Genomic DNA, 14,449 nt, shown 5'->3' on the forward strand with positions numbered 1-14,449 from the left:
TTAACTGGACTTCCATTTGAACCATTAGCCACATGCTCCTGGTTGCACCTCTCGTGGAAGGTAGCCTTCTTGGTGGAGATCCTTGCCCTGACCTCTGAACCCCCGTACCTGGGGTTCCATAAGGATATGGTCCAGCTCCGACCGCATCCTTCGTTCCTTCCTAAGGTGATCTCCACCTACCATATAGGCCAGGACATCGTCCCACCGGTGCTCTGTCCCAAACCCCACGCGTCCAGTGAGGAGCGCCGCCTTCACATGCTAGATGTGAGATGGGCTCTGGCTTTTTACCTAGAACATACAAAGCTGTTCAGGAAGTCTTCACAACTGTTCATTGCCTTGGCCGAGCGCATGAGAGGCCAGCCAATCTCCACTCAGTGGCTCTCCAACTGGATCACTTTATGTATCCGACTTGTTATGACCTGGCAGGAGTCCCTTCGCCGCCGATTGTGAGGGCACGCTCGACCAGGGCACAAGCCTCGTCGGCTGCTTTTTTGGCCCATGTCCCTATTCAGGACATCTGTAGGGCTGCCACATGGTCATCGGTTCACACGTTCACCTCGCATTATGCGATAGTCTCCTAGACCAGGGAGGACGCTGGGTTCGGCAGGGCTGTGCTCCATCCCAAGTGTCTGTGAACTCCTACCCACCTCCAACAGATATAGCTTGGAATCTCCTATTGTGGAATGCACATGAGCAATCACTCGAAGAAGAAAAGACAGTTACCTTTTCCGTAACTGGTGTTCCTCGAGATGGTTGCTCATGTCCATTCCACATCCCGCCCTCCTTCCCCTCTGTTGGAGTTGTCTGGCAAGAAGGAACTGAGGGTGGGGGGAGCGCGCAGCTCTTATACTGCACTATGGAGGCGCCACTCCAGAGTTCGTTAGGGGCGCTCCCCTGCAGGTACTGCTAAGGGAAAAACTTCTGGCACCGGTGCATGTGGCGAGCAAGCACACCTATTGTGGAATAGACATGAGCAACACATCTCGGAGAACACCAGTTACGGAAAAGGTAACCGTCTTTTCTTTTGGTATTTGGATGGGCTGCTCTACTCTAACATTTCATCCATGTGTATGGTAGTGATAGGAAAAATCAGTGTAACCCACTGGTGAGTGTGTGTTGCAGGTCCCGTTCTATGTCCTATCCACGGAGTATATGATTCTCTTACAGCCCCTAGATTGTGAGATTCAGCTCAAGCTGTATCAGCTTTTAGCTCTTGAGCTGCCCAGTTCAATCTCAGGTGTGGGGACTATAATATGAGCACAGATTTTCCAAGAAGGTTTTTTGCCACAGAATTCTAAATTCACCTCTTCCTGCACTACAGCCTTGGGAAATCAGTACACCCTGTGAAAGGCCAAATATTGAAGCTTAGCAAAATATCTGCAGTAACTTTTTTTTTGATGGATAAAATTTGCCTATTTTCAAATTCTGGAAAGTGAGACAGTGATTGGTGAAGGGATTTGCATGAGCCGGTGAGTCAGGAGATCTGGGTTTTAATGCAAGTTGTAGGACTTTGGACATGTTACCTAAACTCTGAGCTACAGTTTCCATCCTATGACACAACCAGTCAGGTCAATTATACCCATGCATGATTTTGGGAATGTCCTTAAACTACCACCATGAGCTCTTGACAGTTAAAGCTTCCTTTTTTGCAGTACTTAGATACAAGTGATCTCTTCAGCTTTTAAATATGCTGATTTTACAAATACAACAAAGCATTGATACCCAAAACGTATACGTAGACTTGTTAGTGAAAGGGGCAGAAAGTTCTATATTACAAATGGTGAAAAATAACAGCAAATGATCAGCTAGCTAAATGAGACAATCCCATATGGCTTGACTGTAGTGCTTTCAAGAGCTGTTTGTATAGCGCTCTGATTCATAGAATTGATAACAGCCTACTCTGGCTTCTGTGAAGTTCAGCAGGTCAGTATTTAAAAACTTATTGAAAATAAGTGTGTTTGTGTGTGTGGTTTTTTTTACTGTTTTTAGGGGGCAACGCTAAATTGCTGGTGATGCTGTGCGTCTCCCCCTGCCAGAAGTACTTAGCGGAATCGCTGCAATCCTTGGGATTCGGAACTCGTGCTCGGCAAGTTCAGAGAGGACAAGTCAAGAAAAGAAATCCTCCAGTGTCTAGCAAATCAAAATAAAAGCTAAGGCTCCTGTGGATTAAAGTATTATTAATGAGTTCCTCAGACTGAAATGTATCTTGTCATAAAGCCATGCTTTAAGATGTAAACTGCCAGTTAAAATAAACACTCCTCAATATGGCATTAGCAAAGCCATAAACTTGCTGATAATATTCTTGTTTCAAAGATAACAACAGGTATTGAAAACGGCTACCAAGCATGATGGATAGCATGGCATAGAAATATATTATGCCTTTTAGGGGAGCAACATCAAGACAGAGTTTTAGAGCAAATGTTTAGCATTGAGAAATAAGTAAATTAAATCAGCAGTGCACTGATCCTGGACAATTCACACTGGAAGGGCTGAATCTCTGTCCTATTCGTTCAGTAAAAAACACAAGTCTTTAATTACTCGGTTTCATTTCAATATCTCAAACTTGGTGGGAATATTTGGTTTGATGTTTGGGTTAAAATTAGGCACATATCTTGCTGACTTGCTCTCCTCTCTCTAGCATTGGGTTATTCCTAACCCATTCCTATTCCCTCAAGAAAAAAACAGGACCCAAACAACCTAACTTAAAGTACCATGCTTTAACTACTATGGCCATGTCTATACTACCCACCAGATCGGCAGGTAATAATGGATCTATCGGGGATCGATTTATCGCGTCTCGTTTAGACGCGATAAATTGATCCCCGAATCGACGCCCATACTCCACCTCAGCAGGAGGAGTAAGCGGCGGTCGACTTGCCGCCGTAAGGACGGCCAGGTAAGTCGAACTAAGATACTTCGACTTCAGCTACGCGAATATCATAGCTGAAGTTGCGTATCTTAGATCGATTCCCCCCCACAAACACACCCAGTGTAGACCAGCCCTATGTCAGGCTTCTTCTAGCTGCTTTTGCCATCTTTCCTGTGCTGAATGTGTAAGATGGTGGGTTGAGGTTTGTGAATGAAATGACATTGAGGGAGGAGTCTTAAGCAATTTCAAATAACATTACAGATCAAAAGAGATTCTGAGGCATGTAGTTGGGTTTTATTAACATCTAATGCGTGTTACGTGCTGTTTGAATGCTCAGCAGAGGCCAGTGATTCACTCTGACTTTTTGCCTCTAGGGATCGTACTGGCTCTAGCCTGGGATAGAGGTCATTGGAGGGGCTCTGTGAGGAGGCTTAAATTGCATTTGCCTATCTGAAAGACTTGAGTTTATAGTGCTCTGAGTCTCTTAACTTTCACAAGCATAAATATTTATCCAGAGATTATATAGCATACTACCTATTGGAATTTCACCCTTGAATGTATACCAGCTGCTACATTGAATGTGGTGCTCTGGTATTATCTCTGACCCTCAGTACATTAGCATTGTAATTGTGAGATGTGAGAGAACTCATTTTCCTAATAATGCGGCCAGGTTAAAATTCCTGGATTGACTTTACCTGATTTTAGCTGTAACACAAGAAAAAGCTAGTCATCTTCTGGGTGGGAATTTATTTTCATATGGACAGGACAGAGGATATAATGAAGTCCAAGGGTTGCTAAAATAATCAAAGGAGAAAGGATTGGACTGAGTAATGTTAGCATATAAAATGAAATGCACAGTATAAAATTATGTGGGAGTTAGGCACCTAGGTGCTTTTGAAATTCCACTAGGCCCCTATCTGCATCTTTAGATACCTAAATACCTTTGAACATTTGGCCTGAAGGTACTTTTAAAAATTTTACCTTCAAACTTGATTTTTTCATAAACTATTATTTCCTTGCTGAGGCTTTTCTTCAAAGCTAAGTATTTATTTACAAAATCTACATGATACAAAAACTAGCAAGAATGTATTGTTAAGGTTGAGAAATCAAGTCTTCAAGTGTCAGCAAATACCAAAAGTTAAAGTTTCTACATTAACATTAACTCTGCCAGATTGCACAATGTAGCATTTTCTATTCCTGTTTTCCTTGTTACCTTAGTGCATTACTCTGTTTGATCTGTATCATAACATGTACAGGATATGCAGTGCAGCAAAGTTAACATTACTCTAGAAACCTTTGGTTTTGGAATTTCCTGCTTATAAGGATTTGATTCCTCAATCTTAGTGTTGTATTTGATGTCCCTTTATTTTTACAGAGGGATGTGAGTGGGGGAGACAGACTGCTTCTAAATTGTAGCATGAACTGAACTGGCTTTAATACAGCAATGTAAGCTAGATTCTGTTATGCTGCAAGACTCCCTCACATCTTCTTAAGGAAACAGGGAGATCTAACTTGGTGTAACGTGCATGCTGAGGTCCAGGAAAAGGTGCAAGTTAAAAGAGGTGGCCTTATTACATTTCATTTTTAAGTACTTACACTCTCCTGGTAGCTGCTTTTCTTTTTATTCCTCGTTTCTAGCCATAAGGCCTTGTCTACTCTAAAATTACCACTATGCTAGAGCCCTCAGTTATCATAGAGATGATAGATGGCTGCGTGGTTAATATACTGGGTTTGGGGCTCAGTGGAGTAACAACATGGTTGTGTCCTAACTATGGTGTAACATGATTTAGTTGTGCCTGTGGAGACCAGATCAATTTGTATTATAACTGTGTTATGGGACCCATTCTAACCCTCTCATAGGAGTGTGGAGAGAATAAGTTTATTTGTGTTTTGTGTCTCCATTAGTACCTAGATGGAACTATGGTCTGTCAGGGTTGCACTAATAATAACCTAAGGGCTCATGTGTCATAGAAGAAGTGATGTTTTATTATGAAAATACAAGCAAATTAAGGGTAAGAATTATAAAATCATAACCAGTGTACAGTCTGGATAAGAGACTCCTAAAATAGGGTAAAACCCTTAATGAAGCCACAATATGTATACAGCTTAGAGTTCAGCTGTTCCTTTTGTGCACTCTCTAGCATTGCTGATTTACTCGCTCTGTGATTAAAGTGCTCCTTACTCGATGGTTCATGCCATGAAGAGCACAGCTCTATAGGCAGTCATTTTATTGCTATTAAAATGTGCAGCACCGTAAGCATCAGGAAATGCAGTCCATAGCAAGGAGTTTACATTACATCTTTCCCAGCAATGCAATTTATTTTGCTATATGAACATGGACAAGTCACTAAGGGCCAGATTTAGAAAGGTATTTAGGTGAATAAAGATGCAGAAAGACAGTGGGAGTTAGACACCTAACTCTCAAGTCCTTGCAGCAGTAGGCACCTATCTACTTCTTTAGGTGCTTAAATGCCTGTGTAAATCTGGCCCTAAATCCTAACACCCAGATCCTTAACGGTATTTAGATGCTTTACTCCCTGGCTCTGGACCTAAATTCCAGATTTTAATTAATCTTACCTGATTTGGTGCTTTTGAAATCTCACTAGGTGCCTGCTTGCATCTTTAGGCTCCTAAATACCTTTGGAAATCTGACCCTAAATCACTTTTGAAAATGCAATTTAAGTCAGGTACATGCTTCTGAAAGTATTACCCCTAAGTAAGTAGTTTGATTTTTTTTATTTTTTTTTTTTTTTTTTGCAGAGGTTCTGAGCACCGGCAGCTCCTGGGAGCTTAAATGGAGCTGTAATTGTCTACACTTATGCAAATCAGCTTGGAGTTTTATAAAAAGGAACAATTAACTATCATGCCTCTTTCGCCAACTCTTAAACTAAACCTCAGCCTTTGCTGAAGATTGATTTTATTTGTGTATATGTGTGTGTATATATATATATATATATTTACTTATTTTATTGTCCGCACATAGCTTCATGCCTTGGCTGCAGCTACACCACAAAGAAAGGCTGTTCTTCATTTTAGCCAGGGCTTGGAAAACCATAATTAGTACTGGACTGCTCACAGTAATGTTTAAGTTGTTTTTAAATATTCATCACTGAAGCTATTTTATTTAAGTGCTTTTTCAAACCACTGCAGATTGTGAGGAGCGGGCTGGTTGCTGGAAAAGGCTTTGCGTTCCCCCAGGGGGCAGTAGGTGGAAGATAAGGAGTTTGCAACTCTTTTCAGCCCACAAAAAAGACTGCAGCTTTTGTTCATGGAGGGGATTGACTGGGCCTGGCCCAAGCCACTTGGAATGCTGAAAGCATCCCCTATGGCTTAGTTTTTCTTGGTTGAGTATACCGGTAATTAATAATAGTCCCAGGCAGTCAAACATACAGACCATTTACTAGACAAAGGAGACCAGTGGGTGAACTTGATGCAGGAAGAGGATAGAAGAGGCATGAGGAAAGAAGCATATCCAGTGCAGTCTGTGCATGTAACATAGCCTCTGACCTGTGCCCCGGCTCTGCATGTAGCCCATTTTATATTTTGCCTTGTGTGGGGTGTGTATACACACACACACACACACACACAGATATATACACACACAGATTTTTTTTTTCAAATCCACATCCTTAGGGACTAGCAGGGTCTTTTTGATAAGATTATGGCCATTCTATATCTCAAAGTAGTGCACAGATGGGAATTCATCACCAAGAAAAATTTAGCTTTTACACTAGAAGTGGAAAGTGGTCATTCTCTGCAAAGTATGAAGGATAGGTCAGTGGGTCTCATAGGGAATGGGAGAGAAGGTGAGAGAGAGTCCAAAACACCTGAAAATAAAAATAAGTAAAAATTAAACTGCTAGAGTGGGATGTTTAGACTATAACCGAGTCACTAATATTTTAAATTCCTTAGTTCAGTATTTCCCAGACCTTTGAAATCTGAGCCCCTTTTCAGGAAATGCAACCAATCATGCTCCCCCTGCAATCCGAGTTACTCAGAGTTCATTGTGCACATTTTAATGATATAACACTTCCTTTCCCTTCTTACATGCTTTGATCAACAATGAACTCGTTAAAATTGACATCTAAACTAACATCATTGGCATCTGAATTAGCACCCTCTTGAGATGAATGGGGTAGGTCACACCTCCAAGTTATTGGTTCAGGCTTGCTGCAAATTCAAGCAGATGTCTCTGTATTGATTACACGCTGGTCATATTTTGAAGGTTTTATTCACAGTCATAACAAATAGAGACTAAGGGCTGGTAATTATACAGTTTGAGCAAACCCTTTGTGTGGACATTCTTATTTTGGATAAAAAGTGGCCTATTTTGGTTTAGCATGACAAACTAAATCAAAACAAGGCCTTCTTAAGCTCAAGTAAGTATCCGCACAAGGGTTTTGCACTAACACAAGTAAATCAGTTTCTAAGCAATCAGATGGTCTGGCTCTTTTTCTTGAGGCTAGTCCTTCATGTGGCCCACACTTCGGGATATTCTGCCTTAGATATCATTTTCTTATATAGACTAGATGGAAATTTCAGAATCAATCCTTTATAAGTGGTCGAGAAGTATTTTTTGTTAAAAGTAGGTAACAACTTTTTCCAACATAATTTGAAACTGCTGATTTTGAAAATGGTTGTTACCAAGCTGAATTTTGATGTTTAGACCCTCAAACTTGCAAATTAATATGGCTACCAAAATTCACCAGAAATGTTTGATATACTAACAGCATGTGCATGAATTTATCAGCAATATCAAACTGTTTGGCATAATTCTTTTTTAGTTTATTAAGAACAGAAATGAGAAGACATCATAGTTTTAACACCTATTACATCTTAATATTAAAATTTTCATAGCATTTAGTCACCCATATATCAGAATATTAGAAATAAGTTAATCGTAACAAGTTATTTTTCCTGTCATATGTGAAGTCATTTTCTTGCATGCTTAGTATTTGTTTTATAGTACATAATTCTAGTCTAACTACAAAGCATTAACATAAAAGTGATGGTGATGGTATTTTTTTTTTTTAAACAGATAGTAAAAACAACAGTAAGGCTTCCACTGGAGTATTGTGTCCAGTTCTGGGTACCACATTTCAGGAAAGGATGTGGACAAATTAGAGAGAGTCCAGAAAAGAGCAACAAAAATGATTAAAGGTCTAGAAAATGACCTATGAGGGAAGATTGGAAAAATTGGGTTTGTTTAGTCTGGAGAAGAGAAGTCTGAGGGGGGACATGATAACAGTTTTCAAGTACAAGGAGGAGGGTGAAAAATTGTTCTCGTTAACTTCAAGATAGGACAAGAAGCAATGGGCTTAAATTGCAGCAAGGACGGTTTAGGTTGGACATTAGGAAAAACTTCCTAACTCTCAGGGTAGTTAAGCATTGGAACAGATTGCCTAGGGAGGTTGTGAAATCTCCATCAGTGGAGGTTTTTAAGAACAGGTTAGACAAACCCCTGTGAGGAATGGTCTTGTTATTACTTAGTCCTACCTTGAGTGCAGAGGACTGGACTAGATGACTTATTGAGGTCCATTCCCATCCTATAATTCTGTGAGGTGATTTATGACACTCATATTGGTTACTGTAGGTAAATCATGGAACTGGTAGTAAGTCTCAAGAGAGCCACTCCTAAGAAACAAGTAAAGAAGATGTGCGTGAAACAGGTGAACAAGGATTGCATAGAATAAGGGATGCAACAGCCATTAAAAAGAAACTACAAGATGACAAATACTGGGCAGCCACTGGCAGAATTGAGACCATCTTTCATTCAGAACAGACAGTATCCACAGAAATTGCTATGCCCAGGATATTGACAAAGGCAAAATCAAGATGTTACAGAAAGCAAGAGCATCTGCAACTGATGTCTCATATGTGGCAAGCTGTAGTGATCCAATAAAGACACCAGTGTCCATAATACAAGACAGTCCAACTCTGTGAAACCTTCGTGACCGGAGAGGCTGCATGTTTTGTCAAGAAATGGACCCTAAACCCAGACTCATCTCTGTAATTACATTTCAAGATGAATGGACAGATAATGAAGGCAGCTGTATTTGATCACAAAATGAGTGTTCATTTAGCTGGAGTAAATGACCTTATAGCTGCTCAAGTCAAGTACCAACTGACATGTTACATCCTGTTTGAGGTCGGTGATTGAAAAAAAGTGGGGTCACCAAAATTACTGACCCAGCAGTGCTTTGGCTTCAAAATGAGCTTCAGTATGCAGCCAATCAAGATCATGTTTTGATGCTATCTTGAGGTTTGGCATTGCTACTCCAATCTTTCAAAGGAAACTTGCATTGAAATTCCATATTCCTACATCAGATGTAGATCACCATTCAAGGAAAAACTCCAAGCTCATACTGGGGATTTATTTCAGTTCATTTAATTGCCTGACCAGTCTCCTGCTGAGAGACAAATACTCTTAGTCCCAGCTAAGTATATATATGTAGCTGTCTCACAAATGATGGATTCTTGTCAAGATGGCCATCCTCATTTACCGTTCCCAGGAAGACATATTTCTGGCACATGTTGCATTGAAAATCCAGGAATATACTTTGTCACACCCTGGCCACAAAGGTTTCAATGTCAGTGAGGATTATACAGCTTCTTGCATTCCAGATAGTCTGTACATGTTCCTCTATGTGCTGTATGAAGGCCAATCTCTTGAGTGAATGAGTGAATTCAAGGTGCTTAGTGTAGTTCAAGACATATATGGTGGGAAGAAAGGAACACCAAAGCATATTGGTCTCGGCTGCATCTCCCATTAGGAAACAAGGTCAAAACAACTTATTCAACTTTTCCATAAGGCTGGCCACTGCATTTGTTATGAAGCAATCCTAAAGGTGGACACTGCCCTAGCAGAGAAAACCCTACAAACTATGGATGCTGAAAACAGTGCTGTTATTCTTCCCAACTTTGTTCCCAGGAAGTTTGTTCACTATACAGCTGACAATATTGACATACATTATTTTTCGCTGGATGGCAAAAACACATTCCATGCAACCCAAGTCACTGGTTGGCAAAGAGAATCTGATCCGATGTTGACTGATTTAAAGTAATCAAACAGCAGCACATAGAGTGTTCCTGATGCAATCGCCACAATCATACCAGCCAATATAAGAAATAGTAAAGCTAAAATAGTATTCAAGGACTGTGTCTGCAAAGAGTGGGGACTCTGAAGAAAACTGCAAAGCTGCTGTGCAGGCAGAAGCAGTTGATATGGCCTTTATCACTAAATGTCAAAATGAGAATCCAGGATGTCAGTGGACATATTTCAACATGACAGCAGAACAAGTAATAACTACCATTGGATATTTGCAATCATTCAAGCCCTTGCCCATGAGCTAGACACCCCAAGTACTTTTTTGTATGGAGATGCAAACGTGTCAGTATGTGGTTCTAACTGTTGATGAAGCTCTGTACTTCACACTGATGGAACTAAAATGGGCCACACAAAAATACAGAAAGTGGCTTATTCCATGATTAGAAGGCCTCCATATCTCAATGAACTTTCAGAAATTTATAGGCCAGCACACACCGGCTTTAGGGCTAGCAGGTGCCTGGATTGAAAGTGGAGTTCTTGGACCAAACTCAACAGCACAAGCTATGAATGGCAAATCAGATGCCAGGGTGATGTGGGCCCACAAACTGACATTTCAAGCACTATGGTGCTTTCTTCTTCCACAACTCTTGGACTTTAGGAAAGCACATAATCAAGAGCGCAAAGATGATATCAGCAAAGCCCATCAGTCACATTCTTATGGTGAGAGCATGTCAGTTCATACTTCACAAAGATTGCCAAATCTCACCTCTGCATTTGTGACCAACAAAAGAGAAGGTAGTGTGAACTTCAGGTGTTGGTGGCAATACATGGTGTTCCGACTGCTCTTATTCAACCATTCCCAGAGAAAAGAAAATTGGGAGCTCCATCTCTTCACTTTCAAATGTATGCTACCATTCTTCCTTAGATTTGACCACACAGACTATGCAAGATAGGGTTCTGCCGTCTACACTGCAGAAATGCATTAATTATCAAATGAAGTGCTTAAGCAGTTCCAGCAAGGGAATTTTTTTGTCAAGAGATCGTGTCAGAAGTTCAACCAAATAGACCCTGATCAGAGCCAAGAGTGGCTTAATTCCATAGGAAAGAAAGGAGGTAGAATTGTAAGTATCATCACGGCTCACTCAGCCCTCAGCAGATGGACCTTGTTTTATAACCTGAGCCCTTATCACAGCAGATACCAGAGCCATGTTGGCTTGGATAACTACTTGTTCACAATGAGTCAAGACAGGCAAGAAAGCAACATGGCAATGAAGATGAGGATGCACTCTTACAAACACTTCAAAGATTCAAGGTTTTACCTGGGCAGGAACCACCCACTTCATTGCAAAATATTGCACCAAAAGACCTGGCTACTGAAGCCATACAGGATGCACTGTTGAACACAAAGATACTAGGACAAGTGCAATTGGACTGCGTTGTTGAGAAATGGCTGACGACACAATTATGTAAGTGTACATGTTCATGATCCACTGCCAAAAACTAATGCTCCAATTTTTTCCACATTATATGAGCTGAGGAAAGAAGTCAAAGGAAAGGCCTCAGCCATGAAGGCGGGCAGAAACATTCTTCAGTGACTAATCACAGCCTGTGCAGGACTGTGAATTTGCAACAGATTTTGAAATGGTTAATTTCTATCCCTTTGGCATCAGCACAGACAAATGGCAGTCTAAGAACTAACACAAAGGTAATACTGCGTGAAATATTGACAGCTGATATCTACTGCCCATCAACAGTTCTCCCTGTTGGAGAAGCTGACTGATAGATGCACAGTCTTTGGTACAAGACATAGTCTGCTTCAGTCCTAAGTTCTGTTTTTACAAACGTTTGGAGACCGTGCAGACACATTTGTAAAAACAGAATTTAGGACTGAAGCAGACTTCCACAGTTTAGATGCGAGTTTTGACAGGTACTACAAGGAACCTATTTAGGTCGTACAAGGCAAAAATGCTCAAGAGGGTACAAGAACCATCCAAAGAGTGGTAGAAAGCAGATATGTGCTTCTAAGTAACTGGATGAATTTCACTGTGCTTCCGGAAAATAAGAACCTTGCAATCTTTTTATCTGACAAACTAATGACATAAGTACCTCATGACAAAATCATCATTCTGATTATGGCTTTCATGATGAGGCTGAAGTATGGTGCAAGACAGCATCGGCTGTGTGCTGCTCAGGAAGAAGCAGACACAAATGATTTTACACTGTGTTCACAGTGATGCCACAACATCCTCACTGCTATTTTCAGCATGCTAGCTCAAGTGAAGCTAGCATGAGCCTGTCTACCTGTACTGGAAGGCTTACTCTCAGCTGCAATGTAGACATACCCTCAAAAACCCATCACTTATTGCTGACAACCTGCTTAGCTATCATCCAGAACCCAATCTTCTGGTTTTGGTTAAGATTATTGAGAAAGTTTGGTAAGATACCTTGGAGTACCAGGCTCACTTAAATTTCCTTAGTCCTTGTTACTCCAGGTAGAAAGCGAGGTACAGCAGAGATTACATTTGGTTGCTTTGGTAGATTATATGCTTCATATGCTGGATGAAGATAACATGTCCTTGCTGATACCAATCTGTCGGCGGTCTCAGTACCACGGACTATGAGGAGCTGTTTGTTTACATGTGAACACTAACAGGAGTAGATAGGGCCAGCCTACAAAGGCTTTGTTCTTCTCTTTGGAAGATGCCTACAGGTTAGTTGGAGCAATTGATCTTCTGTCCAAAATCTCTCTCACGTGTAGTTCTGCATGCATTTTCCTCTAGCTCCGTAAGTATATGGGATCATTAAAAGGTTTACGTTGGAGATGGGGACTATGCCACTTTCAGTAAAATAACATGCAGGTCTAATCTCCATTTCATCTGAGCCTACCAGTGCCGTCCAATGCCTCATCCAGTGTTTAATAAAGATTAGGGCATGGAAGAGGCCTAGATGGCTGAAGATCAATTCAGATAAGACAGATGTGATGCTTTTTAGGATGGGGGAAGTAACAGGAAGGTAGGGCAAGGCCAGTATCTACCTTGTAACTGAAGCTGTGTGCCTACCTTTTGCTATGTGATTTAGCAATCTCAAGGGATCTGCAGTGCTATTAAGTGGATATATAAAAGCAATGACCCTGGACAACTTTTACTCATTTATTTCTGACCAAGAGCATGTGACCATTTCTCTCTAATGCAGGCTACTATGGTCCAAGCTGCTGTCATTTTGAGATTAGACTGGCTGTGCACAGGGAGGCTACACATTACATCAACTCAGAAAATGAAGCTAGTGCAAAATGCAGCAATTAAGTGGAGTTTCTTGCTGTAGATCATGTCTGAGGTGTGGGATCAGCATCAGCCACATAGCGGGTGGTGGTGAACATGACCTATAAAGGCATGTCTGTATTATAGGTGGGAGCAAGCCTTCCAGCCCTGGTAGACAGACTTTTGTTAATGGCACTTGAGCTAGCACACTAAAAATAGCAGTGTGGATGTTGTCGCATGGGTAATGGCTCAGGGTAGCTACCCAAGCTCAGATGTAGGGGAGCAGGCACGCTTGTCACTCAGGCACAGCCTGTTATTTTCAGCATGGTAGCATTAGCAAAGCATGTCTGTTAGGTCCCTTCCAGTCCTACATTTCTATGATACCTGGAGTGGGAGGCACACTTTCAGTAGGGCCAGTAACCTGCCTGTTGGAGCGACCACCTTTCTCCCTAGCTGATTGTGCTGCAGCAGCACTTAAAGAAGGCACATGAGCTAGAACTCCGTGGTGGGTTAAAAGGAGAGGGACCGACTGGCAGTGATTGCAGTGAGGGGTTGTGATCTTTGGAATTCACTCCCTCCATGTTGTGTCAGGACATGCTGCAAAGTCAATCGCTATCCTGGGCCTTGGGGAGGGAGAGATGAGCTGAGGCTGGGATCCAAAGCTGCTGTCCCATTCCTCCCTCCGCCACCTGTCTTGGTTTTGAGGAAGCCATTGTCTTTAGTTTTGTGTTCTATATTCAATATATGGCAAAGGGGCCAAAGGTCCTTGTACCTGAGCTAGATCTAAAAGAAAATAAACCTCAAGACTGGTTATTAACAATGAAATTTAAAAGTAAGGCCTCCTTTTCCATGCAGGTGTCTGCATTTGTACAGTAAACCATTGAGGTGCTAATCGTTATTTGAAGACTTTAGCTTTGTGCTTCACCCTAGGCCCAGCTTGTGTACGAATAGCCTACCGATTCACCTACTGCTGGGGCTTATTTAAAGAACCCTATACACTCAGTCTGATCTAACAAGCATGATGATGTTGCACTAATATCTCTACAGTTAAGATAATTTTGTTTCAATTGAAAGCACAGTTTTTACTACACTTAATCAAAAGAATTCCTCTCTGCCTGACATCTCTTATCGCCTGAAGCTAGAGACCACAGATATTCCTCCCCTCACAATGTTTGAGATTAAGCAGGCAAGGCATTTGGATGATATGCGAGTCCACAAATTGAGTACTTACCAGCTTTTTTAAACATCTGCATTGTCGCTTTGACGCATCAGATT

At 41.3% G+C, this 14,449-nt stretch overlaps 1 protein-coding gene and 1 long non-coding RNA gene across 5 annotated transcripts in view; one reads left to right on the forward strand and one right to left on the reverse strand.

The window, feature by feature from the left end:
• KIF25 (kinesin family member 25) overlaps positions 1 to 2,286 on the forward strand; it is a 71,763-nt gene extending 69,477 nt beyond the window's left edge. For all 4 annotated transcript variants that reach the window (XM_005303943.5, XM_005303944.5, XM_065590455.1 and 1 more), the window contains one exon: positions 1,990 to 2,286. In XM_005303943.5, coding sequence (XP_005304000.2) covers positions 1,990 to 2,147 — 158 coding nt within the window. In that variant the 3' untranslated portion in view covers positions 2,148 to 2,286. The remainder of the gene's footprint in view (positions 1 to 1,989) is intronic.
• Positions 1 to 14,449, reverse strand: part of LOC135982654 (uncharacterized) — a 31,767-nt gene that overhangs the window by 9,796 nt on the left and 7,522 nt on the right. The window lies entirely within an intron of this gene.

This window comes from Chrysemys picta, chromosome 3 (assembly GCF_011386835.1).
Source record: "Chrysemys picta bellii isolate R12L10 chromosome 3, ASM1138683v2, whole genome shotgun sequence".
Taxonomy (NCBI): Eukaryota; Metazoa; Chordata; order Testudines; family Emydidae; genus Chrysemys; species Chrysemys picta.